A 27,865-nucleotide genomic window follows, 5' to 3' on the forward strand; every position below is an offset into this window, starting at 1 on the left:
TCAAACGGAGCTCAGGAGTTCCTCAGGGTGTGTGTCCGGCCCCCTGGCGTCTCCTCAGGGTGCGTGTCCAGCCCCCTGGCGTTTCCTCAGGGTGCGTGTCCGGCCCCCTGGCGTTTCCTCAGGGTGTGTGTCCGGCCCCCTGGCGTTTCCTCAGGGTGTGTGTCCGGCCCCCTGGCGTTTCCTCTGGGTGTGTGTCCGGCCCCCTGGCGTTTCCTCTGGGTATGTGTCCGGCCCCCTGGCGTTTCCTCTGGGTATGTGTCCGGCCCCCTGGCGTTTCCTCAGGGTGCGTGTCCGGCCCCCTGGCGTTTCCTCAGGGTGCGTGTCCGGCCCCCTGGCGTTTCCTCAGGGTGCGTGTCCGGCCCCCTGGCGTTTCCTCAGGGTGCGTGTCCGGCCCCCTGGCGTTTCCTTAGGGTGCGTGTCCGGCCCCCTGGCGTTTCCTTAGGGTGCGTGTCCGGCCCCCTGGCGTTTCCTTAGGGTGCGTGTCCGGCCCCCTGGCGTTTCCTCAGGGTGCGTGTCCGGCCCCCTGGCGTTTCCTCAGGGTGCGTGTCCGGCCCCCTGGCGTTTCCTCAGGGTGCGTGTCCGGCCCCCTGGCGTTTCCTCAGGGTGCGTGTCCGGCCCCCTGGCGTTTCCTCAGGGTGTGTGTCCGGCCCCCTGGCGTTTCCTCAGGGTGTGTGTCCGGCCCCCTGGCGTTTCCTCAGGGTGTGTGTCCGGCCCCCTGGCGTTTCCTCAGGGTGTGTGTCCGGCCCCCTGGCGTTTCCTCAGGGTGTGTGTCCGGCCCCCTGGCGTTTCCTCAGGGTGTGTGTCCGGCCCCCTGGCGTTTCCTCAGGGTGTGTGTCCGGCCCCCTGGCGTTTCCTCAGGGTGTGTGTCCGGCCCCCTGGCGTGTCCTCAGGGTGTGTGTCCGGCCCCCTGGCGTGTCCTCAGGGTGTGTGTCCGGCCCCCTGGCGTTTCTTCAGGGTGTGTGTCCGGCCCCCTGGCGTTTCTTCAGGGTGCGTGTCCGGCCCCCTGGCTTTTCCTCAGGGTGTGTGTGTCTGGCCCCCTGGCGTTTCTTCAGGGTGTGTGTCCGGCCCCCTGGCGTTTCCTCAGGGTGTGTGTCCGGCCCCCTGGCGTTTCCTCAGGGTGTGTGTCTGGCCCCCTGGCGTCTAAGCAAACATCCTGAAGCTTAATGACCAGCTGTTTGCTCCGTTTCCTTGCTTATCTTTCAGAAACGCAGCTCTTTCACCAGTGATAAATAAGTGAGAAGTCTCCCAGGTCAGCTGGTCGTAGAGAGAAAAGCAGGTGAGGAAGGAGAAAAGCTTTGAAACCAAACAAACTGAGGAAGAAGTGAGTCAGTGTTTCTGAAGCAGCTGTCAAACAGTGTTATAAACCGATTGTAAAAGCAGCATTCAAAGGTTCAGCTCTCCACTTAATTTGCAAGCATGAGTTACATATTTAGGGAAAACGTGTCACTCCAGCCTGCATGAACGTGGAAATATTCATTAAGGAGCAACAGGGAGCCTTTTTTACTTTTTCTGCTAAAGATTTGGGTTTTGTTCAGTTTGTGGAGTGAAAGCAGCAGCCGGGTCAGATGCACTAATAACTGACCATCAGTCTGACTCTTCCACACCAGCTTGATGCTCAGCGGTATGACGACATGTTCACACGATGCTGCAGCGGAGCAGCTAACCGCTGGTCTGGTTCTGAGGCTGAAGATCTCCAGGGAGAAAGGAGACATTTCAGAGAGCTGCTCATCTTCCCAGGAGAGAAGATCTGACCGCTCAGCAAAAAGTCCGGTACACTCAGTTCGATTAGGAACCAGAACTCCATCATCTGTGGTTCCGAGTCCAACCAAGCTGTTCCCCTCCTGGCCTGTGGGGGCGCTGCACCAGAAACCATTGAAGGAAACCATAAAAACCTCTAAAGACACCGAGAGCAGCTTCCTTCATGAAGTAGAAACAAAAATGGAGGCGTCAGATTTAGCGTTTGGAGGATTTCTCTTCAGTCTGGCTAAAAACCGAACTATTTCTCCTGCTAGCGCTAGACTAGCATATTAGCTTTGGTTGTATTTACCCAGAATGCCATGCGCTGTAGTCCACTTCCTGCTTTTGGAGCGGTCTCCAGTCCGCTTGGAATTCACATTCAAACCGAACCAGAGTTTACTAAAATAATCATTCGCAACAATAACCCCAAGTTAAAAATTTTAAAATAATCGTAATAATTCAGGAACAAAGAGATAGTACGAGAATAAAGTTGTAATAATAAAATAAAGTCGAAGTAATATAAGAATAAAGTCATAAATTACAAAGAGTAACAATAACATGAGGATAAAGTCTTTATTCTCATATTAAAACTTTCTCCGATTTTTTTCAAACCTGGCTCCAATATTTGGTCACAGCACAGTAAATCCACCATAATCAAGGTGGCCTAGTCAAAGTTCAGTGCTAAGCCTCATTGAAATGCTGCTGAGGAACCTTAGAAAGGAAGAATCTCCAGGTTGTACTCACACCAACACGGGCCGGACGGCGTTCTTCATGTTTCCGTAGGCGGCTCGGCCCAGCAGCTCCCTGAAGCAGTTCTCAGCCAGAGCCGCCGGGTTCTCCTCGCCATCCTGACCCGACCCGGACGGCGTGCTGGGATGCCCCGCCCTGCGGAGGGAAGCGGAGAAGCATGAGGAACAGAAAAGCTTTGCAAAGAGCCGTTAGCTCAGCAGAGCAACTGGGAAACAGGCAACAGGCCTGGAAACGGCAGCATCACGTAGCAACATGTCGCGCCGGGGCAACGATCAATATTTCATAACAACACGGAGGCTGAGGAGACAAACCTCCAGGAAATAAGAAAAGGAGGGAAGAGAGACACTGACATTAAATGAAAGTTTCATCAGAAGGAAAACCTGGAAACAACCAGGATGAATAATTGATGCGGCTGCAGAGGAGAAGCTGCTGCTTCTCGACCAACAGCCAATCAGACGCCACGGCTCACATCGCAGTAATGGGAAGGTCAAAGGTCAGCTCATTGGACGGTGATGTTCAGAGCCGAGGTGTGAAATCTGAGCTGTCAGAGTTCACACTGCTGCCGGACCCTCAACGGCAGAGACGTCTGGAGGAAACAGCAGCTCAAACCCAGGAGGAGGATGATGCACACATTAGCTTCCGCTACATACGGTGTTCACTTTAGCATTAGCTTCCGCTACATACGGTGTTCACTTTAGCATTAGCTTCCACCACATACGTTGTTCACTTTAGCATTAGCTTCCACCACATACGTTGTTCACTTTAGCATTAGCTTCCGCTACATACGGTGTTCACTTTAGCATTAGCTTCCGCTACATACGGTGTTCACTTTAGCATTAGCTTCCGCTACATACGGTGTTCACTTTAGCATTAGCTTCCGCTACATACTATGTTAGTATGGCACTTAAGCGTTAGCTTATGCTAAATATAATGTTAGCATAGTAACTTAGTATTAGCTAAACTTTGTGGTTAGTGCTTTAGGGTTAGCGCAGCTGGCTTCTTAGCTAGCAGTGCCCTCCAGTAGCGGCCGCTCTCTACCAGTGAAGGAAACTGACTTCTGTCGCTTGCATCCAAGATCTCAGCTCTTTCTCTCGATATTCACGCCTCGGCTCCATAATTGAGGCATCAAACTCAGATTTTCATGTCATTATTTCAGCTGAAATCCTGATTCGTGTGTAAATCTCCTCCTCTTTCCTCCCAACCACTGCTCTGCTGGAAGCGAAACCCTCAGAGTTCTTCCATTTCTCTCAGAACCGCCCCAGTAAATCCTGCCCTTGAAGCCGCCGCAGCCACTTGTTGTTGGGATAAAGCGCGGCAGAAGTAAATCACGTCCCCGGCAGCGAGCGCGGCCGCAGATGGACTCCAGGCGGCCGCGTCTCAGGAGGGAAACAATGCAATTACTGTGGGCCCACGCCGGCGGTTCAGGGGAAATTAAATGCTTATTGCTTGTTAGAAGTGGGGAAATGATGGACAAAAATGAAACCTCCTGCTGTAATTGGAGGTGGATTGTTGTGGTTTAATGAAGTGGGCAGAACAGAAATAAGGTTTTCTGTTGCTAGTTAAGAAAAAAAAAGTGTTAAAAAATCTAACTGTAGTCAGAATTTGTGTCCAAATAAAAGAAAATATGGTCCATAATGAGAAAAACAGAAAAAGAACTTTAGTTTTTAACTGGTTTTGTAACTTTTTGTTCTGATCCAGTTATTTTTGTATCTTGTTTGATGCTGTGGGAAGGAAGGATTTCCAGTAGCAGTCAGTGTTGCATCAAAGTTGAGCAGGCCTCTGACTGAAGACTGCTGTCTGATAGAGCCATGTCTGATGTCAGGCTAACAGCTCAATAGAGACGATACTCCTGTCCTGCCTGGATGTCCTGCTTGTTAGCTAGCTCTGCTAATCCACCTCATTTGCTTTTGCCGCTCCTCTCTAACACCCTGTGGTGATGTTGGAGTAGGGGATACGACGCAGAAGTTTTCCTGCTTCTCTCTGCATCCATGAACCCTCATATCATTTTCATCTCCTCTGGGTTTCAGGGTCAAAGTTCAGGTGTTACTTGAGCTTTTGAGAAAAATCAATTGTTGCCACGGTTACGCATCATAACTGTCCAAAAATAAAAATGTAAAAGCAGAAACGCTTCCAGCTGCAGAGAACCAAGAACCAGAGGGAATAAATGTTCAAACAACCACCAACTCAACCAAAGACAGAACCAATCAGAACCCATCAGAACCAATCAGAGCCAAGCTGCTCCAACATGAGCAGCGTTAACATTTCACAGCTAATAAAGTTATTTTTTATGTCCAGTAATCTCTGAAAGAGCAGAAAACTCCGGCTCTGAATAACTCCATGACCCCTCCTGTCCGGTTTGGGTTTCATCAGAACCAAACCGTTTACAGAACCTGAGTGGCTGATTGTGCAGCTGGAGGTCAGCGGATCTGGATCGGCCATCAGGGTGGAACCGGGAACACTGGCGCCGCCTCGGCCCTCTGCAGGCCGGACACGTCGGCCTCACCGAGCTAATTAAGAGAAACCCGGCGGCCTTGAGCGGCGCCGTCCATCAGAACCTCGCCGCCGATCCGGAGGGAAACAAACTGGAACCAGGAAGACGTTTGTTCAGGCAGGAAAAACTACAGAACGGGTTCATTTCTGCATCAGATTATTAGGCATGGAGACACGGGTCAGGTCAAAGGTCAAGAGTTATTCAGACCCCAAATATATGTTTGTATATTTGGATGGACGGATTTTCAGAGTTTCTTCAGGAAAACGGTTAGAAACACGGACAGAACATGGATGAACAGAACCGGATCAGAACCAGAGAACGCCTCCTGCAGCAGCAGGTTACCGTGGTTTCAGAACCCACACACACACACACACACACACACACGCGCACACACACACACACACACACACTGAGGTTCCTCCAACAGTGAGCTGAACTAAATGCTTGTGATCGATGGATCGACCTCAGCGGCTGAAGATACTGACTACATGCAGACGCTCGGCGTTCTGGCCTGCAGATCCGAGCCTCTGATCAGAACCGGTCCAGTCGCCTGATGGGGCGCCAGCGCCGCAGCCGAGCCTCTGAACAGAACCGGTCCAGTCGCCTGACGGGGCGCCGGCGCCGCAGGCGAGCCTCTGAACAGAACCGGTCCAGTCGCCTGATGGGGCGCCAGCGCCGCAGCCGAGCCTCTGAACAGAACCGGTCCAGTCGCCTGATGGGGCGCCGGCGCCGCAGGCGCCCCATCAGGCGACTGGACCGGTTCTGTTCAGAGGCTCGCCTGCGGCGCCGGCGCCGCAGGCGAGCCTCTGAACAGAACCGGTCCAGTCGCCTGACGGGGCGCCGGCGCCGCAGGCGAGCCTCTGAACAGAACCGGTCCAGTCGCCTGACGGGGCGCCGGCGCCGAGCCTCTGAACAGAACCGGTCCAGTCGCCTGACGGGGCGCCGGCGCCGCAGGCGAGCCTCTGAACAGAACCGGTCCAGTCGCCTGACGGGGCGCCGGCGCCGAGCCTCTGAACAGAACCGGTCCAGTCGCCTGACGGGGCGCCGGCGCCAAGCCTCTTAAAGGACAGAAAGTCAGCAGAAGAAAGAAAACGGCAGCAGGAGAGGATCCAAAAATAGCTTTTTGTTCACATGGAAACCATCCGGATGAAACGACAGCGAGGAAGACAGGAAGGTGAGGCGACGAGATCCGCGAGGAGAAACGGGAAAAAGAACCAGGAAGATGAATAAACGGCTTTATTAGCCTAATAAAGTCGTTATGATTCCCACTGCTTTTCCAGAAAGACAGAAACTGTAAAGCTTTAGATTAAAACCTGGAATATTCTGGGAATTTTTCCACGTTGGAAACTTTCCATGGAAGAAATGGAATAAAAAGGTAAATTTTCTACACAACTGCAGAAAAATACCAGAAATACGGGCAGAAATTAGAAGGATCTGATTTTTGTGATATTAAATAAATTTGCTGTTATTTTAGAGAAGTTTTTTTAAAGTGGAATATAAAAACAAACGGATCTGGATCCAAATCCCTGAATTGAGTTTTCACTCTCCAATTAACACACAGATATAAAATTAATCCCTTTTTTACCTGAACAACAACAAATTAAACTTGTACCATTTAATTTATAATATATAAACTGTTTCTAGATGATTTCCAGCCACAAATCTGAGAATTTTCTTCTAAAACCTTTGCCTCCGTTTTGATTTGAGGTAAATCAGACAGTAGCGCTGCGGCGCGGTGGCGCTGCGTACCTGTCCAGGTCGTCGGCGTCCTGCATGTTGAACAGCATGGAGGGAATCAGCTTGTCCATGTGCTGAGGCTCCCAGATGATGGCCTGCAGCTCGTCGTTCACAGTTTTCCTCACGACTCCCTGCAGACCTTTGATCCCGGCGACTCGGATCCTGAAACACGGAGACGTTTCGTCACGTCGCTGAAGAAACTCCACTAAACTGAAACCATTTTCACCAAAATGATTTTTTACTGGAAACATTGAGAAGAATTTAAATAAACTGCGAGTTAAATGTGACTGAACTGGAATGTTGCTCCGTAAGTTAAAGGAAGCGCTAACAGTTAACAGGCTAACAGCAGAAGGATTTTAACAGCTTCAGATATTTTCATTTCATTGTTTTTATCTGCAGATTCTTAGTTTCATCCAAGTCATGATGCAAAACTTCCACTTCAGGATTAATGAAGTTTTTCTTCACCAGGATGGTGGAAAAGCCTTAAACTGGACTTTCCATGCCAGCTGCCCTTTAATCATATTTGCTCCCTGAATTGGTTTTTTGGTCCTGAACTCGATTTAAACTGCAACATGGAGGCTCCAGATGCCCTTTGTTATCAAGATTTACGAGTTTAAAAACTTCTAAAATGATTTGCTGCGTCAAACACAAAGTGAGACTCATTTCCAGAGTCGAGTCCCAGAAGTCCGGCCCAGTCAAAGCCCATGAAACCAGGTCGGCTTTCAGCTCTGGACGCAAAACTCGGAGCAAATAAAGCGAAGACGAGGTCGGCGTTCCTGAGAAATCCAGACCAGGAGAAAACCCGGGCGTGAAATCGGCGCTAAAAATGAAACCGAGCCAAACGGACAAATGGAAACAAACGTTGGAGTCCCAGCTGGCGCCGCCAAGGTTCTCGGATAATGCAGCAGCAAACGAGACGGAAGAGGCTCCGGGTATCGTTTTCATCTTCATTAGCGCCTGACAGCCGCCGCTCAGCGGAGGACCGGACCGTTTCTGCCTCGCTGTGATCAGGAGCTCCATCTTCCAAACACAAAACCTTCATTCGATTTAATTCAGTCGCACTGAAGGAATAAAAGCAGGTCAATATCCCATCGCGTCGTTTTGGGCTGATATGAGGATGAAATATTACAGGGAATAATATTTACTCTCTGCCTGGAAACCAACACGGTGGGATTTCTGCCCCCTTCCCCAAAACGTCTTTTTGTTTCCTGTTCTTTGCTCAATGAGGGAAATTTACTGCAGAAGATTACAGGAGGACAGATTCACTCCATCAAATACGGAGACGTTACAGAAATCTGTAACCTGGAGACCAAACGGGAAACGAGGAGGAAGAAGGTTTGAACTGGTGCTTTCAGCCGCGCCGCAGTAAAAAAATCACATTTAGTTCAGCTTAATCACTCTGTAAAGGTAACATGAATGATTAATTATAAACAAAGTTCTTTATTTGGAGCAGATTTGTTCTGACCATTTGAGCTCACATCAGACCCACAGGCTGAGATTCTTCAGCAAATTAGCACAAAACTGTCAATATTCTGCTAATGCCAGAAAAAAACAACATTTCCTTTAATAAGAAATGCAATTAAAATCACATGAATACGTTTTTTCACACGATGAGTCATTAAAAATCATGCCATGATGCTGCCACTTCCCGTCGTCTTCTTCATGGTTTCTGCCAGTAGTAACATCCGGTTGTTGATCATGTGACGATTAAAGCGTTTCCTTAGCAGTTTTAATTATTCCTGCGTTTCCATTAAGCAGATTTATTTTCAAAATGTCAGCTTGTGCAGTTTTACGGTAAACAGAAACGCAGCTCTGAGCTCAGATTGGTGGCACAAATATGACTCCATACTAATCCGGGTATGGAGGAACCGACTGATCGTTAGTCGTATCGGTTGGTTAGTCGATTCCTTGGCTGTCTGAACTGAAGGTCAGTGAATAAATAAATGTAACTCAAAGAATCTTTAACTTGACTTTAATGAATCTTTTCTGAGATTAAAGGTATTTTTCAGGGTTTTGTTTCTGTTCAGCAGCCATTGTATTCAGAGTCTGGTGTGAAAACCAAACAGGAGCGGCGCAGAGAACGGCTCCCTACATGCCGACTCCGCCTGGTTCTTTCACTTGAGGATTAACGTTTCTCTAAAAGGCCCGTTCGGTTTCTCCGAATGCTTTTCCTCGGGTTTTAATCCTCGCGTCTCTAAATAACCTCCCCTCGCCTCTGAAGACGACCAATTATTCCACGGTGTTGGATTCAGATCAGCAGCGACGCCACACGTTTCCCTCCTCCGGGAAACCGGAGCACGTCTGGATGTTAGCTTAGCCTTTCAGCCAGGAGCCGATGAGGCCGACGGAGAGAATGACGCTCAGAACAGAAGAAATGTTTATGCTGAAACACAGAGTGAATTTCTTTACGACAGATTCCTCCAGAGGATGTGAAGCCGTGTGATCAGTTTTTGTCGTGTGTGATCAGTTTTTGTCTCGTGTGATCAGTTTTTGTCGTGTGTGATCAGTTTTTGTCTCGTGTGATCAGTTTTTCGTCTTGTGTGTGATCAGTTTTTCGTCTTGTGTGATCAGTTTTTCGTCTTGTGTGATCAGTTTTTGTCTTGTGTGATCAGTTTTTCATCTTGTGTGATCAGTTTTTCGTCTTGTGTGATCAGTTTTTCGTCTTGTGTGATCAGTTTTTCGTCTTGTGTGTGATCAGTTTTTCATCTTGTGTGATCAGTTTTTCGTCTTGTGTGATCAGTTTTTGTCGTGTGTGATCAGTTTTTCGTCTTGTGTGATCAGTTTTTCATCTTGTGTGATCAGTTTTTCTCAAGTTTGTGAAAAATGAAGCTGGTTTGTGAAACTGAAGAAAAGCAGTTTGAATAAACCTTCAGTTAAGAAACTGACCTAAATACTGAAATGATGATTATTACAATGAACACTGGAAACTTTCACACCATCTTTTAAATCCTGGAAACAAATGAAGTGATGCGTTTGTGCTGCAGCAGCTGCAGCGACGGGACCCACCTGGTTCTGGTCTCCGGGTCTTCGTGGGTCGAGTGGCACATGGCGCTGAACTGGGAGACGAAGAAGTCGTAGCGGCGATGGTAGGAAGGCGTGTCCTCCTCGATGTTGGCGAACTTCACGAACTGCAGCGGGAACCAAGAGTTAGAGGGCAGTCCAGGCAGCAGAACCAGGTCCGACCGGGTCCAGAACCCGGTCCGACCGCGGCGGGACCAGAACCAGGTCCGACCGCGGCGGGAATCAGGTCCGACCGCGGCGGGACCAGAACCAGGTCCGACCGCGGCGGCAGGTCCGACCGCGGCGGGACCAGAACCTGGTCCGAGCGGGTCCAGGTCCGACCGCGGCGGGACCAGAACCAGGTCCGACAGCGGCGGGACCAGAACCAGGTGTCCGACCGCGGCGGGACCAGAACCAGGTGTCCCACCGCGGCGGGACCAGAACCAGGTGTCCGACCGGGTCCAAGTCCGACCGCGGCGGGACCAGAACCAGGTCCGACCGCGGCGGGACCAGAACCTGGTCCGACCGCGGCGGGACCAGAACCTGGTCCGAGCGGGTCCAGGTCCGACCGCGGCGGGACCAGAACCAGGTCCGACAGCGGCGGGACCAGAAGCTGGTCCGAGCGGGTCCAGGTTCGACCGCGGCGGAATCAGAATCAGGTCCTACTGCGGCGAGACCAGAACCAGGTCCGACCGCGGCGGGAATCAGGTCCGACCGCGGCGGGACCAGAACCAGGTGTCCGACCGGGTCCAGGTCCGACCGCGGCGGAATCAGAATCAGGTCCTACCGGGACCAGAACCCGGTCCGACCGCGGCGGGACCAGAACCCGGTCCTTTTAACGTCTGATAAAGAAAATTTAAAATCCATTCTAAAGGAATCGGGTCGATCAGGATCCAAAATCTTCCAGGGGAAACTAAAAACCTGAGGAATCATGATGTGGTTTTAATAAATTACATCAAGTTTGTTTTTATGGATCAGAACCTTCGCGTTTCATTTCAGACCCGTCTGTCGCTTCGACTCGGCAGCTGCAGCAGCTGCAGCAGCTGCAGCAGCTGCAGCAGCTGCAGCAGCTAAAGTTCTGGTCCAGGTCTCATCCTCAGAGTGAGGATAATTCAGGCCTGGCGTTGGAGTCGTTACGCCTCCGATTCTAACGATTCTGTCGTTTCCCCCGGGTGAAGCGAGGCGCTCGCTCTGAATGAGGAGACATTACGGCCGCCGAGTGAAACGGGCCGGTTCTAACTTCATTATGCACCGATTGGTGAAATGAAGCTGCATCCATCATCACAGAGCCGTGAAACTGACCAGCCTGCATCATTCCCACCATCAGCCAGGCTGAAACTCGACTCGCAGGCAGGAAGTAGAGCCAAAATAAACATATCTGGATGTTTTCACTCCTAGAATTGGTTCCAAAACCTGAAAATGAAAAACGATTGAAAGAAATGATGAAACGGGAACCAATTATCCGAGGCTTTTAATGTCCTATTCTGTGCTCTCCATCTCAGACATCAATATAGATTTTAGTTGTGACAAACATTAAGAATATTTGAGAAAAAGATTAGTTGCCAATTATGGAGGATTTTAAAACGCGTCTCTTGACATTTTCACTCGAACCCAGAATTATCTCCGCAGGAAATCAGCTCTGCTGGATCCGTGAACCGGCACCAGGGCAGACGCTTTCATCTGGTCCATGTTCTCACGCAGAGATAATCACGCTTCCAACGATAGAAGTTTACACATTTTCATCACGCCGGGACCTGAAGCAACCTCCGCCGCCCCCAAATGAAATCACTTTTTACAGCTGACAAAAACTTCCACAAGTGTTTTGGCTTAGTCAAAGTTCATAATTTCCTCAAAATACGGGTTAATATTAGCATTTTGGTTTCCGCCTTCTGAAGGATTATAACCTTTAACACACAGAGGTGGAAACACAGAACAGCAGTAAGATCTGATGAAACACTTTAGGAGGAGCCCAGCGGGTTGAGGGGGGGGCGGAAGGAGCCCGGCCGCTTGGTGGTGGGGGTGGGGAGGAGCCCGGCCGCTTAGTGGGTGGGGGGGGGAGGAGCCCGGCCGCTTAGAGGTGGGGGTGGGGGGGGGGGGTGGAGGAGCCCGGCCGCTTTTGGGGGGGGAGAGGAGCCCGGCCGCTTGGGGGGGGGAGAGGAGCCCGGCCGCTTGGGGGGGGAGAGGAGCCCGGCCGCTTGGGGGGGGGAGAGGAGCCCGGCCGCTTGGGGGGGGAGAGGAGCCCGGCCGCTTGGGGGGGGGGAGAGGAGCCCGGCCGCTTGGGGGGGGAGAGGAGCCCGGCCGCTTGGGGGGGGGAGAGGAGCCCGGCCGCTTAGTGGGTGGGGGGGAGAGGAGCCCGGCCGCTTTTGGGGGGGGGAGAGGAGCCCGGCCGCTTTTGGGGGCGTAGGGGGAGAGGAGCCCGGCCGCTTGGGGGGGGGAAGGAGGAGCCCGGCCGCTTGGTGGGGGGGGAGAGGAGCCCGGCCGCTTTGGGGGGGGGGAGAGGAGCCCGGCCGCTTTGAGGTGGGGGGGGGGAGGAGCCCGGCCGCTTTGAGGTGGGGGGGGGGAGGAGCCCGGCCGCTTTGGGGGGGGGAGAGAAGCCCGGCCGCTTTGGGGGTGGGAGCTTGCACAATAACCCTCAAGGTTCAGGTAAGTTTCCAGTAAATGTGCAGCAATGTTTGGGCATTTCTACACCAACTGTCACTAATTATCAATTTCTCAATAACTGAACTGCGTTTCATATTTAAAGCTTCAAGGTTTTATTGCAACAGTTAATTTTACCCAATAGAAAAATAAAATCATCCGTAGTTGTAACTCTCATATCTGTAAATTCTCATGATTCTTTTCATGCTGGATTCAGAATCAATGAATTTTTTCATACGTTAGTCACAGTTTAAGAGAGTTTAGTTCAGAAACAGAGAGATTTCTAATAATAGCTGCGATGGCTGGAGCTCCGCTGACCATCTGTGGACCGAGTGGAAATGTGTGAAACCAACACGAGTTTCATCAACAGAGTCACTGCAGTGGCTAAAATTTTAATAATTTACGGTTTAATTATGGACAGAAAACCAAAACTCTGACTTTATTTTTGGGATCTTTGGAGCAAAACCATAAAATGTTTTATCCCCAAACCCATCGACCGAAGTCAGGTCATCATAAACGCTGGACTCTGAGGTTTCACGCGTCCCAACGGGAACGGAGGAGACAGCAGAGACGCATCTGAATCTGGACATAAGCTGGTAGGAGTAAAGATGGACGTTCGGGTTTTAATAAGAATCATTGTTCTGCCGCCTGCATGCAGCAGGAGTGATTTATCGCCTCCTCCCACCAGGGCTCGTTTTCCCTCTGCTGGGTCACCTTCTCATCGGAAAACTTTTAACAACAGATTTGCAGCCCAGATTGAAATGTAAGCAGCTTTGTTCAAAACAGTTCTTCTAGTCATGAACGACTTTTATATGAAGCAGTGAAAACAGATCTGGATGTTTTATGTTAAAGAAGGAAAAATGTGTAAAAACAGTAAAATAAAGGACAGATGTGATGAAATCACGTTTCCCTTCTCTGCTGGGGGTCCGGAGTCGGTTTATGACCCGATTCTTGATTGATTTTTACCCAGAAAGCACATGGGCAAAAACCGTTAGTGAAACGGTCACTGGGACTGACTAGTATATATTCCATTGAGGGAAACCTGGAATGCGGCGTTCATAACAAACACGTGTTCATCTGCTCTACCGCTACCAATCGTACTGATTACATAGCATAAAAGTCCAGCAGTTCCCTAAAAGTCCAACAGGTGGCAGCAAAGCGCCATGCAAAACAAAACACCCACAGTTTACGGGACACACTTCCTGCTAAAGAGCCCCCTGGTGGTTGAAGAAAAATACACATATAAACCGGAAAATACAATATATGAAAAAAAAATCTGAATGCTCTCTGGGGGCCGGATCCGGCCCGCGGGCCGTAGCTTGGGGACCACTGGCTTACACAAACAGATCTCTGCTGCCACAGATCTGGCGCCCTTTCCGCGCGGCGCCCACATGCGTCGGCTGTAGTGCAAACTGACTGTTCGACAGGAACATTTCTGATTCCTGAAGCTTGAAGGTAAACCTGGACCTTCATCCACCTAGCAGCAAAGCAAGCAGCTGATTGGCTGATGCGTTTCCACTCGCTGTGGAATCACAAACTGGAGGTAAAATTATACATTTGCTCAACGGAAACGCGGCATTTAAAAGAATCTCATGTTCTGGGATGAAGTGATTTCTCAGCCACATGGAAATTTATTTCACAAAACTGCAATGGAGACACTTTTCATCTACAACATGTTTCTACTGGCAGAAACGACGAAGAAGACGACAGGAAGTGGTGGGAGGATGATGGTCTGCCGTTTCATTCCAACGCGTTGAAGCATCTCTCTAATGTAAAACGGCCGAACAATTTACTCAAACCGCAGCCTCAGCAAAGTAGGCGGAGCTTGATGCTCCAACGCCTGGATGAGACGCCGACGTCTCCTCTGATTGGCTGATGGATCATACATCATACGCAACAGCCATGATTTTTAATGACTTATAAGGAGCAGCAAATGGGAAATTGTGTTTCTTCATCATCAGCAGCAGAATATTCGTGAAACTCGGCTGATAAATGACATTTTCTTTGTTTGGAGTTTCAGTTTTTCTGCCTCCACGTCTTCAGCTCTTGTATTTTTCTAAACGATCTCAGAGTTTCGTCACATAAAGTATGAACTGGTGGTGATGGACTGGAAGCAGCCGAGTCTCCCTGATCCGACGTGAAGCAGATCTGCCGCCACCACGGATCTACGTCGGTTCTCCTCCGTCACAGAATAAATACCACACATAAATAATGCAGGTCCATCTGAACCCGCGGCTCGGATGGAGCGCCAACAATAGAACCCGGAGGAAACTACTTTTATTTCACCTTCAGAGGGAAGGAAACGGATCCGGGAGCAGCTTCAGGAGGATTTCACCGCTTTGGGCAGCATCGGCTCCGCCAGCTCACATATTCAGCCCATTTCGTGAAAATACGGTAATAAGTTTGAGTTTAACAGCCGACTTTGTGGATTATGAGCTCATATTTTCTGGGATTTATTGCGCCGCACAAGCAGGCAAACATTAAAGCGCGATTACAGCGAGAGCAGCCAGGCTGATGCAGCGACGGGAAAAAGGGTTTTAATATAAAAGACGGTTGGTTCAAAATGAAACTGCTGCTTTGGTTTTTACTGCCAGCAGCAGTTCGGTTTGTGCACCATAAAGAGCAGCAACGGCAGTCAGGTTGTTCCAGATGCTGCAGCAGCATCAGTGCTGCAGCATCGCTCCTCCTGCTGCTGCAGCATCGCTCCTGGATCCTGGTTCTGCTCTGAAGCAGCAAATAAACATAAACCGATTCCATAAAACGTCCAGATTAATGGATCATCATCAGGTTTTGGTCTCCTGGTCGGGATATGGAGGACTAATCCTGCCAAAACTGGCAAGAGATAAATAAATGGCTAATATTGCATCTAAAATTTTTTTTTAAAAATCAGAACTTATTTGGTTACAGAGTGAATAGAAGTTAATATTCATCATTTTAAACAGTATTAATTTCACATCATCTCCAGTTAATCTTTTCAATTTTACTTCAAATCTTGTTTTTTTAATTCCCCTTTTTATTTCATTATTAATATTTCTAATTTTTCAATGTATGTTTTTTATTAAAAAATGTATTTTTTCATTTTTTAAAAAAATCATAAATAGATTTTTCCACTTTTCTTTTTGCTTCATCCTGTTTTGTCCTTTATTTAGACATTTATTTTTTATTTGTCTAAATAGAAAAACAAATAATGAAACATAAAAATGTAATAAAAACAACAGCATTGGAAATAAAATGACAGATTTGAATAATTAAATGTTAGATTTAATGTTGATAATATTAATTAATGTCACGATATATTTTATTTTTATTCAATGTTTGGCACATTATTTGCCTGTAAAGTCGTTTATTATCTGTATTAAAATAAAAACCTGATTTCCTTTAAGCTGCATCTCGGCCGGTTTCTGAATCTCCTCTCCAAACAGCAGCAAGTTCAGAGTGAGTTCTGGTGAAAACCCGTGTGTGACCCGGTGGCGCCGCCGCTTACCGAGTTGGTTCCCAGAACCTGCAGGTCCGGTTCTCTGGACTCCAGCAGCTTGGCCACCATGTGCAGGAAACTCTCCACGAAGGGCTTGATGCTCTGGGAGTGGCACGCCATCAGCAGCTGGTCCAGCGCCTCCATGGCGATCACCACGTACCTGCAGGCAACATGGCCGCCGCCGCCGTCAGACCCAGACTCCAGGTTCTGATCCGGCTCCGTTCGGACCGGCTCCTCACCCGTAGCGATGCCGCACCACGTCTCTGCTCAGCCGGTCAGCAAGGTACGCGCCGATCCGGTCCAGCTTCTCCGGCGCCGACACGGCGTAGAACGTCAGCTTCTCCATGTCCGACTTGCTGAGGCCGTCCTGGCAGGAGCAGAGCGGAGGAAACGGGTCGGCGCCGTCCGGACTCGGATCATCAGAGTTCAGCTCAAACAGATTAAAACCTTAAAGCTGCTGGACTTTCATAAAACTAAATGTTTGTTACAGCAGATAATCTGTGAAAACATCGACCTCCTCTGAAGAAATGCACCAGAAACAACCAATCAGAGCCAGGAGGAGGGGCTTAGCGCTGTCAATCAATATTGTGAACTCGCTGCTAAATGGAGGAGAAACAACTTAACGTTTCAGGAACATTGTTCATCAAATGTCATCGGTGGCTATGCTAACTAGCCTTAGCATTGAAGGCAGGCTGCTAGCTAGGGGGATGATTGACAGCGCTAAGAACCGCCTCCTGGCTCTGATTGGTTCTGGGAGAAGCTCGACTTTTTCACAGATTATCCGTCTCATGACATGATGATCAACAAATATTTAAAATATGTTTTATAAAAGTCACTGCAGCTTTGAAGCAGGTGTCCAAACTTTATGCCCTGATGGACGGAAACCCAGACAGGCCACAAAACTTTACAAAGCAAAAATGTGTTTATTTATTTTCATTTTTTAGTTTTTAGCTGCTCAAACATTAAACCAAATTTTTATGAAATCTGCATATCATTAAAATCCAAAACATAAAAAAACTCCTTCAAACTTATTATCTGTTGTGTTTCCATTTTATTGGCCAAACATTTTTAACCAGTCTTAACTTCAGGGGCCTGACAGGATCATTTAAAGGGCCACTTCTGGCCCACGGGCCTCAGTTTGGACCCCCGGTGCCGAACCCTGTTGGACTCACCTTGGGATCCTCGGGGAAGATGTTGTCCACTAGGCGCTTGTACCGGGGCCTCAGGGGCCCGCAGCAGCCGCACACTCCTGGGAAACGAGACAAACATGTCGGGTCAGAACCACCAGAACCTGCTGCAGCTTAAAAACCTCCAGAACCAAAACCGGTTCTGGAGCCGCCGCCCGTCCTCAAATACAAACCAGCTTCAGCGAGTCGATAAGACGACGAGTCAAGAGCCACGGCGAGGAAGATCGGGTCGGCTGGAGGCCGAGGCAGAACCCAGGGAGGTTCTGACCGAACCAGAACCCAGGGAGGTTCTGACTGAACGAACCAGAACCCAGGCAGGTTCTGACTGACCGAACCAGAACCCAGGCAGGTTCTGACTGACCGAACCAGAACCCAGGCAGGTTCTGACTGACCGAACCAGAACCCAGGGAGGTTCTGACTGACCGAACCAGAACCCAGGCAGGTTCTGACTGACCGAACCAGAACCCAGGGAGGTTCTGACCGACCGAACCAGAACCCAGGGAGGTTCTGACCGAACCACAGATAGAGTCTAATCATTACCATACGGTTACCGATTACATCAATAAGTAAATCAATAAGTAAATATTTTGCTTTGTGGATGTTCAATAAATAAATCGTGAGAGGAAAAATAAACACAAATATAAATAATTGGGCTTTAAGGCATTAATAAATAAAACAAAGTACGAACATGAACATTTAAAAATAATATGTATGGAGAACAAATTCAGTTTTTATGCTGGACATAAAATAAATAAATTTTTCTTTATTTTTATTTAAATAAAAATAAACAGTGGGAGGATATATAATAGTTATAAAATAAATAGAGATAAATAAATGGATGCTGGCAGCAAAATAAATCAATTAAAAGAGAAACATTTAATAAATAAAGGTGGTTGAGCTGAAAAAGACGTTGGAGGGTAAAATTTAAAATATATCTACAAACATTTTAAAGATTATTTTCATTCCTGAATATTTTCTGAAATCAAAGATCCAGAAACTTTTAAAACTAAATAAATCTGCATTGTGCTACGATTCCTCCTCTCTTCTGGTGAGAACAACAAAATAAATACACAAACACACACACAGCGTTTAACAACCTGAACCAGGTGAGTCAGGTGAGCTCAGAGTGTCAAAGGTCAACAGCGGCTCGATGAGGTGAGCTCAGCTCAACAGATGAATCCATTAAACCTGAAACGTCTGGAGTCCCGACCCGAATACCAAACAGGAACAAACGGATTTCTGCCGCCAGGCGGGAGAAAAGAATCGCTCTGCTTCGATTCCCAGCAGACGCTCAGCGACTTTCTGCTCCAGAAAAGCTCCGTTAAAGGCGACTTCGTAAAAAAAAAACCCATTTAGGCAGAACCACCAGAGCAGAGCTTGTTCATGACTGGCAGCAGCCGGGCGTCAACGCCACATCAACACCGACGGGATTTCAGCAGGAAGTAAAAGTCTGGACATCAGAAGCCTGAAGCAGTGAGAAATGTTAAATATTCAGAAGTTGATTTATTGGTTTTGACCCGAAACTGTGAATTCCTGTCAGACATGATCAGGCTCCTGAGATGGAAGCATCTGGGACGTTTTTCTGCCATGCAGGCGTTAACGTCAAGCTAGCGCAGGACAACTTCAAGCTAGCGCAAAACAACGTCAAGCTAGCGCAAAACAACATCAAGCTATCGCACATCGACCTCGAACTAGCGCAAATCGACCTGGAGCTAGCGCAAAACGACGTCGAGCTAGCGCAAATCGAAGTCAAGCTAGCGCTGAACAACGTCGAGCTAGCGCAAAGCAAGGTCAAGCTAGCGCAAAGCAAGGTCGAGCTGGCGCAAAACAAGGTCGAGCTGGCGCAAATCAACGTCAAGCTGGCGCATATCAATGCCAAGGTAGCGCAAATTAACGTCAGGCTAGCGCAAGACAACCTCAAGCTGGCGCAAGACAACGTCAAGCTAGCATAAAACAACGTCAAGCTAGCGCAAAACGACGTCAAGCTAGCGAAAGACGACGACAAGCTATCGCAAAACAACGTCAAGCTAGCGCAAGACGACGACAAGCTATCAAAACAACGCCAAGCTAGCACAAAACGATGTCAAGCTAGCGCAAGACGACGTCAAGCTATCAGAAAATAACGTCAAGCTAGCGCAAAACGACGTCAAGCTATCAGAAAATAACGTCAAGCTATCAGAAAATAACGTTAAACTAGCGCAAAACGACGTTAAGCTAGCGCAAGACAACGTTAAGCTAGCGCAAGACAACGTTAAGCTAGCGCAAGACAACGTCAAGCTAGAATAAAACAACGTCAAGCTGCAGAGCTGCAGCTTAACGTTTCGATCAACAAGATTCTGGGATCATTCATTTCACACCTGATCCATTTCCCCGCCAACGCTGGTCGGGTCCATTTGAACGGGTTGGTTTAAAGCAGGTCGGTCCTGGAGGCGTCCTGCATGTTTCAGTTCGCTCCCTGGTTCAGCGCACCTGGATCAAATGATGGTCATTAGAGGCCTCGACATTCAACACTGACCTGCTGGAAAGGTCGTTTCTGCCACCAGGGAGAGGAACTACAACATGCAGGGTGCCGGGCCTCCAGAACCCACTGTGGGATCCAAACTGGTTTAAAGGATCCAAACTGGTTTTGTAAAGGATCCAAAAGGGAAACTTTGCTTCTCTTACAGACGTCTGACTTCAAGCATTGTTATTTTATGTGTAAAATTTATTCTAATTTATTAGGAAACTGATGTCTCAACTCTATTATCCGGTAAAATAAAAAGAAATGCAGGTAGATTTACTAATCTTTAAAAATAAAACATTTAAATACAAACAAGGTAAAATATTTACTTCATATTTGACTGTAAATTGATTGATTTTACGTATTTTGATTAAGTGCATGTAAGAAGACCCGATTTAAACTGAAACAATTTATTCTAAAATCCTTAGTTGTGTGATTAATATAATTTACTAGATATAAACGAGTAAAGCATTTATATCCACTTGAAAAATGCTAGTGGAAATTTTTCCAAGGATTTTAAGTCAGTCACATTTTTCCGGCCAACATTACCGTCACTAATCTGAACCGGTTCTGCGTTTCTGATGAAGATCCGACCTTCCGACCGTAACTGGGAGCCGGATGAGAATAAACGCCTGTATTCGGTTGTTTGTTTCTCAGGCGGCGCCTGAACGGCGTTTGAGTTCATCCTGGCTGAGAGCTGCATGCCTTCGATACGGTAACCGAGGCAATGCGTCAGGTTTAGTGTCTGCAGACGGCAGCAGACGACTGATGAGTCGCAGCGACGAGCCGAGGGAAGACGACGACGACGACATCAGACGCATCAGCGCGGCGTCTGCAGCCAGCGGTCAGGGGGGGAAACGCACCGAAACGTAAAGTAGGTTCCACGTTCAGACGCGGCTCCGACCCGAGGAGGTCACCAACTTAACCCAACGAGTCATGAATAAAAACCCAACAGGAAAGACTAGAAACCAGAACCGGTTTGAACCAGATGGTTGTTTTTAAAACGTGTAGAAGAAGAAACTGAATCCTGAACGTCCTGCAGAGTCCAGAGGCTTTAATTAGCTCACAATTTACACAAACTGGTTGTTTTTCTTTACAGGCGGCAAAGTGTGAATGTTCGCTTTAAACATCCACACACAACATCCATCAGACGTGAATTAACATCTTTAAACTGATAAAACTCGCCCGTGACCTTTGAACTTTAGGGTCCAAACAGACGACCTCTTTGTCCTTCATCCAGTCACCAGCTGGAGCCCAGATGGGCTGAATAAACGACCCAGTGAGGAGTTTTCATTCAGGAACCTCAGAGGTAAAACGTTGGACTGAACAGACGGTTCGGTTCCCGTCCGGAGCCTCGCGGTTCGGTTCCCGTCCGGAGCCTCGCGGTTCGGTTCCCGTCCGGAGCGTCCCGGTTCGGTTCCCGTCGGGAGCGTCACGGTTCGGTTCCCGTCCGGAGCGTCACGGTTCGGTTCCCGTCTGGAGTCTCACGGTTCGGTTCCCGTCGGGAGTCTCATGGTTCGGTTCCCGTCTGGAGTCTCTCGGTTCGGTTCCCGTCGGGAGCGTCACGGTTCGGTTCCCGTCTGGAGTCTCTCGGTTCGGTTCCCGTCGGGAGCGTCACGGTTCGGTTCCCGTCTGGAGTCTCTCGGTTCGGTTCCCGTCGGGAGCATCACGGTTCGGTTCCCGTCGGGAGCGTCACGGTTCGGTTCCCGTCTGGAGTCTCGCGGTTCGGTTCCCGTCTGGAGCGTCGCGGTTCGGTTCCCGTCGGGAGCGTCACGGTTCGGTTCCCGTCTGGAGTCTCACGGTTCGGTTCCCGTCTGGAGTCTCACGGTTCGGTTCCCGTCTGGAGCATCACGGTTCGGTTCCCGTCTGGAGTCTCACGGTTCGGTTCCCGTCTGGAGTCTCGCGGTTCGGTTCCCGTCTGGAGCGTCGCGGTTCGGTTCCCGTCGGGAGCGTCACGGTTCGGTTCCCGTCTGGAGTCTCACGGTTCGGTTCCCGTCTGGAGTCTCACGGTTCGGTTCCCGTCTGGAGCATCACGGTTCGGTTCCCGTCTGGAGTCTCACGGTTCGGTTCCCGTCTGGAGCATCACGGTTCGGTTCCCGTCGGGAGTCTCACGGTTCGGTTCCCGTCTGGAGCATCACGATTCGGTTCCCGTCGGGAGCATCACGGTTCGGTTCCCGTCGGGAGTCTCACGGTTCGGTTCCCGTCTGGAGCATCACGATTCGGTTCCCGTCTGGAGCATCACGGTTCGGTTCCCGTCTGGAGTCTCACGGTTCGGTTCCCGTCTGGAGCATCACGGTTCGGTTCCCGTCTGGAGTCTCACGGTTTGGTTCCCGTCCCACCGAGTCGAATCATTTCTGTTGAGCTGAAGAACCGTCCCGTCACCTGAAGCTTTGTCTAACGTCGTTACCTTTAGATTCATGCCGCCTGGCATCACACCTGCCTTCCAGGATGTCAGCGAAACGTGCTGCAGGTTAACGGACCTACCGGCGTTCAGGAATCCCCGTCTGTTTGAGGCCCGGTTGTAGTTGAACGCTCCGTCCGCCTCGGTTTGGGGAACCTGTCTGTATCTCCTCAGGACGTCACGGAGAGACGGCGGCATGATGGGACAAAGTTCTACTGCAGATCTTCAGAAGACGTGTCTCTGGCGAGACCATGTGTCCATCTGCCACACCTTCGGACTCTGCTGCCGGTCCGGCTGCACCTGTGCGACGGACGGCAGGCTCAGCCAATCGGCTTCAGCCGTGTGACTCCGATCACCTGGAGTTGCCCCACAGCGTGAGGCGAAGACGAGCCTCTGCGGCGGCGGCTCGGGTTACCGGCCACGTTGTTCACAGGAAAATGTGACCCGACTCGAGGCGAAGGGAAACTGTGGAACCGGAGAGGCTCACCTGACGCAGAGCGGCCGGGTTTCCAGATGCAAACGGTGACAAACGTTCATATCTGATGGCGACTGATCGACATCAGGAGCATTAGGTTTAATTAACGACTGAAACAAAACTCAGGGTTTAATTCCTGACCACCTGAAAAAACCAACATCCACCTGCTTTGACATGTTAACGTGTAAATAATCATTAAAGGTTTGTTTTATTTCATCGACGCTGGAAACGCATCTGGTCTCAACCTGAGCAGCTCATGAACTTTTACACCCAAAATTAAAGTATTTATCCAAAACCTCAAAGGGTTTAGACAGAGTTTCTCTAGATCAGTGGTCCTCAAACTATGGCCCGTGGGCCGGATCCGGCCCGTCTCCACATTTGGTCCGGCCCCCTGAACAATACCAGAGAGCATTCAGATTTTTTTTCATATATTGTATTTTCTGGTTTATATGTGAATTTTTCTTCAACCACCAGGGGGCTCTGTAGCAAGAAGTGTGTCCTGTAAACTGTGGGTGTTTTGTCTTGCATGGCGCATTGCTGCCATCTGTTGGACTTTTAGGGAACTGCTTGACGTTTGTTATTTAATCAGTACGGTTGTTTGCTAGCGGTAGAGCAGATGAACATGTGTTTGTTGTGAACGCCGCATTCCAGGTCGAATTCTTCGAAGCCTGTAAGTTGCAGCTTATACTTCAAAACGAGCCTTTATGCTAACATATGAGGAATTCATATGTTATTTTCCCTCAATGGAATACATACTAGTCAGTCCCAGTGACCGTTTCACTCACGGTTTTTGCCCATGTGCTTTCTGGGTAAAAATCAATCGATAAAAACACATTTTCTGTTACAAACTGACTCCGGCCCCCAACCAGAGAAGCGAAAACTTATGTGGCCGTCACAGGAAAAAGTCTGGGGACTCCTGGCCTAGAGTAAATTAAAATTGTACGTAAAGCGCAGATGTTGGAGCCAACGGTGGACACCCTGCAGCAAAACATCATTTTACTCCACATGTCCATAAATGCAAAAAGCGTCTGTGTGAATTAAATGATGCCGATCGATCGGTGCCTTTACCGTCGTTCAGTTCAGGAGACGTCGGATCACTGCCAGCAGGATCCACGTTTTAAAACGAGATCCTGGTTTCAAACTGAAGTTTGTGTTCAGGGTGGCATCATGTCCAGCTTAACAGTGTTTGGCAACAACCACAATAAAAGCTCTGCAGCTTATAAGTTGATGGGCAAATTGCCAGTTTATGATGTTTACAGCCAAACAAAGTAAAAAACCAGAATCTCTGTCGGGTTTTGTTTCAACCTTTGGAGTCCGAGATGGATTTTTTCTTCTGATCCACAGAAAGACAAACTGTGTGACCTCCTCCTCCTCCTCCTCCTTTTCCTCTTCCTCCTCCTGACATCCGGAGTCAAACCGTTTCCACCAGTTTGTTCCTGGTAGAAACCAGTTCTAAATAAACATTCAGCTCAGTGAAAAGCTTCAATCTGCACCACCAGAGGCACATAATCTGATGGATTAAACGCGGCTCCCTCCCTGCTGGTTGATGCCTCCGGCTGGACCAGAACGACCCAAACGGCCCGGTGGACGGACGTCCGTCCAGCTGCTGCAGAGGAGACATCAGGGCCGTCCACGAAGATGTAGGAGCGATGATTTACGTGGGACAAAACGAGATCAGCTGGTTTCACTGGCTGATCGATTCTCCAGATAAACTACAGACTGAGGCTGCCTCAGCCCGACCTTCATCACCATCATCCTGCTGCTGCGTCATTAAGACGAAGGTCACGCCGTTTATAAGCAGAGAGACTTTATTGTCCAAACAAATAAACATGAGACAGCTGAGAGTTAATAAGCCGAACAAATGAAGGGATGAATCTAGTTATGGATCCACCGGCTGGAGGGAACGAACATGATGGAGCTTCACCCTGCTGCTGCAGCTCATCCTGACGGCAGCAGGTTGCTGCAGGCATGAGCTGCTGCAGCAGCCGCAGCAGCTGAACCAGCTGGTTCTGAACCAGTAGGTTCTGAACCAGCAGGTTCTGAACCAGCAGGTTCTGAACCAGCAGGTTCTGAACCAGCAGCTTCAAAACCAGCAGGTTCTGCTGGTTTTGAAGCTGCTGGTTCTGCCGCTCCGGACCAGGGAGGTCGGGTTCATAACGATCCTAAAGCCAGGAGTCACTTTGGTCCGTTGGTCAGAGCCAGGAGGGACGGACAGCAGCCATCCATCCGTCTACCGGCAAATTACAGCCACCGAGAGGATGGAGGGATGAGGAGGAGGAGGAGAGGACGGAGGGAGAAGGAGAGGATGAGGAGGAGAGGATGGAGGGATGAGGAGGAGAGGATGGAGGGATGAGGAGGAGGAGGAGGAAAAGAGGCCCATCTGGAGACGGAGGGACGGCTGGCTGCAGAAACAAATGAGACCAATTTAAAGTCACTCCTCCCTCCCTCCATCCCTCTGTTCCTCCCTCCATCCCTCCGTCCTCCTTCCATCCCTCTGTCCTCCCTCCATCCCTCTGTTCCTCCCTCCATCCCTCCGTCCTCCCTCCATCCCTCTATCCCTCTATCCCTCCCTCCCTCCTCCAGACGGTGAGTCTCTGCAGACGTCTGCAGCCAAAACGATGAGATCTGATCAACAAACCCTGAAGGCCGACAGAAATTGGAGATAAACTGAAGCAGAAACAGGTGGGGGAGGGGGGAGGCCGAGACGAAGCGACAAAAACCTTTAAAATCAGAGACCGAACACAAATCCTCGCCTTTCTGGTGGCGGAACCAACATTTGGACAGGAAACCAGGGAATAAACGGCTGAAATGATGAAACTGATTTAAAAATCATCGACTAATTTAAAATAAATTAACTGGAGAATTTTTAAAACTCGCCACGAACAATTTACTCACAACTATAATGAAGACAAAACGTAAATCTGAGCTCTTTGGATTATGTAAAATAATCTGCTAATCTCAGATTGTTTGCTACCAGCCTGTCACTGAAAGAAATGCTCGTTTTTTAAACATCACTCATTTAAAAATAATAATTTATTTGCATTTTTTAAACTTAAATCTGCAGAATGTTCTCAGAATAAAACCTATAAAAAGGGTCAAATATTTACCCTCCATCTTTGTTCACAACAATGGAGACCAGAAACCTTCTGGAGTTTTTCCTTCCACTCAATTATAACCAGTCAGGATGCAGCAGATCAAAGCGTATTAAAGGCGACTCCTCCTCTGTGGAACATTAAAATCGGCCCAGATGCAGATTTGATCCAATATTCAGATGAAAACGCAGCAGCCTGGTTCTGGTTCTGCCCTCTGAGCAGAACCAGAACCAGAACCAGGCGTTACAGACCGAATCTTCCCATTTTTATTACAAACTAATAATAAAAAAAAAAAAATGCATCTCGTCTCCGACCGGCTGCTGCAGCGTCGAAGGGAAAAAAAAACAAAAAAACGGAGCAAGTGTCAAATCAGGGTAAAAAAAAAAAACACATCTCCGTTTCCACGGCAACAGCACATCCCGTTTGTGCCGTTTTATCCCCATCCAGGTTTAAAAGGGTTTGGAGTTTATATCATAAGTCAACTTTCTGGGTCTGTTAATCGTCCAGTGAGGCAGAAACGGCCAGAGAACCACAGACTGGATCCGCCAGTCCAAAGCAACGCCATCCCATAATGACCCTGCAGAGAAAAGGACGACTTCAAACTGGTGTGACTGGCTTCAAACTGCTGGTCATGAGAGACGGAGACGTCCACCGACGCTCTGAACTCAGATCAGACCCGATGACAATGAGCAGGACACACACAGATTTAATTACTAAATTAATCCCGGTAGTTCGATTCCAGGAACCAGCCTCGTCTCAATTTCCACCAATTTAATTTGGAAAAATGCAAAACTTCCCACATCTCTTCGTTTTAACCTAAAACCAGGATCCTGACACAATCCGAGTGGAAAATGACAGTATTTAAGTTTCTGATGCAGAAACGCTGCACGAGTTAAAAAACTGAACATTTACGAATAAAAGCTTCAATTCAAGACTAAACCAAAATCCACATGGCGACTATCACCACAATTTATACAAACTACATCCTAAAAACAATGACGGTGAGACTGGTTCTGGTTCTGACAGAAATGGGTAAATTCACCAGTTTTAACTCCTGAACGAACAATAAACACCAGGACTTGTGTCTAATTTACCTGAAACAGCAGCTAGCATTAAAATGTGGTAGAAACTCAACAGACCTGCACAGCAATGCCATGACCAAGGCTGTTCTGTAAATAGCATTAAGACTTACAACAGGTTAATGCCAGATGAAAAATAAAAATAAATATGAATCCGTTTAGTTTGGGATCCAGGTCCCAGAAGCAAATTACTCCAGTTGAGAGCAGCTCAGTAAAATGTGATGGTAACCAGTTAATATTAGCTTTACGACAAGTGAATACAAGATATGTTCAACTGTCATTTAGCAGGATTTTATGTTTCCATCAATACACCCAAATAGTGAACAGAAAATATATATTTAGCAGCTATGCTAACCAGATCCTCTAATCGTGATAGTTTAGCTACCAGTCAACATGATCTCTAAATGTTTAGCATAAAAAACAAAGATGTAATGGAGAGGAATCTCATTTTCTTAGCTGCTAAGAGAAGGAATCCTCAACTAGCCCTGGATGTATATGTGTACTTGGGGTTTAGCAAAGCTAACATTGGTTTGGAATGGTGAAGCTAACGCTCATCTGGAAGAACCCAGCTAGCCTAGGGGCAGCCAAGCTAATTTTAGAATAGCTAGATGCGGTCAAGCTAATTTTAGCCTAGCAGCGGCCAAGCTAGTGTTAGCTTAGAAACAACCTAGCTAATTTTAGCCTAGGAGCGGCCAAGCTAGTGTTAGCTTAGAAACAACCTAGCTAATTTTAGCCTAGCTAGAAGCGGTCAAGCTAATTTTAGCCTAGGAACGGCCAAGCTAGTGTTAGCTTAGAAACAACCTAGCTAATTTTAGCCTAGGAGCGGCCAAGCTAGTGTTAGCTTAGAAACAACCTAGCTAATTTTAGCCTAGCTAGAAGCGGTCAAGCTAATTTTAGCCTAGGAGCGGCCAAGCTAGTGTTAGCTTAGAAACAACCTAGCTAATTTTAGCCTAGCTAGAAGCGGTCAAGCTAATTTTAGCCTAGGAGCGGCCAAGCTAGTGTTAGCTTAGAAACAACCTAGCTAATTTTAGCCTTGGAGCAGATGAGCTAATCTAAGAGAAGTCAAGCTAACGTTGGATGCTATGCCAGCCAAGGAATGGCTACGTTCCATTATTTCACATAAATATATAGTTTACATTGTTTTTTTTTTCTGTATTCATAAAGTTATAAACAAAAGTTGAGCATATTTAAACTTTAAACTCTGTTGAATGAATCCAAGTTTTGTTTCCATCCTAAAAATACTCTCGTCTGCAGGCATGCAGCCCAGCTTCTGTTTTGGAATAACATGACACGCACGTCTCCCA

The 27,865-nt window shown here is 48.4% G+C and overlaps 1 protein-coding gene across 5 annotated transcripts in view; it reads right to left on the reverse strand.

The window, feature by feature from the left end:
* The window catches only part of efr3a (EFR3 homolog A (S. cerevisiae)), a 63,166-nt gene that overhangs the window by 23,861 nt on the left and 11,440 nt on the right, over positions 1-27,865 (reverse strand). For 4 of the 5 annotated variants that reach the window (XM_081598531.1, XM_017310057.2, XM_081598530.1 and 1 more), the window contains 6 exons: positions 17,000-17,076; positions 16,067-16,194; positions 15,837-15,987; positions 9,722-9,843; positions 6,728-6,877; positions 2,482-2,622 (listed from right to left, as the gene is read on the reverse strand). In XM_081598531.1, coding sequence (XP_081454657.1) covers positions 2,482-2,622; positions 6,728-6,877; positions 9,722-9,843; positions 15,837-15,987; positions 16,067-16,194; positions 17,000-17,076 — 769 coding nt within the window. Of the gene's footprint in view, positions 1-2,481; positions 2,623-6,727; positions 6,878-9,721; positions 9,844-15,836; positions 15,988-16,066; positions 16,195-16,999; positions 17,077-19,371; positions 19,506-27,865 lie in introns of those variants that run through there. The other variant, XM_081598532.1, reaches the window with a different exon arrangement.

Source organism: Poecilia reticulata, chromosome 17 (assembly GCF_904066995.2).
Source record: "Poecilia reticulata chromosome 17, P_reticulata-male-v2, whole genome shotgun sequence".
NCBI lineage: Eukaryota > Metazoa > Chordata > Actinopteri > Cyprinodontiformes > Poeciliidae > Poecilia > Poecilia reticulata.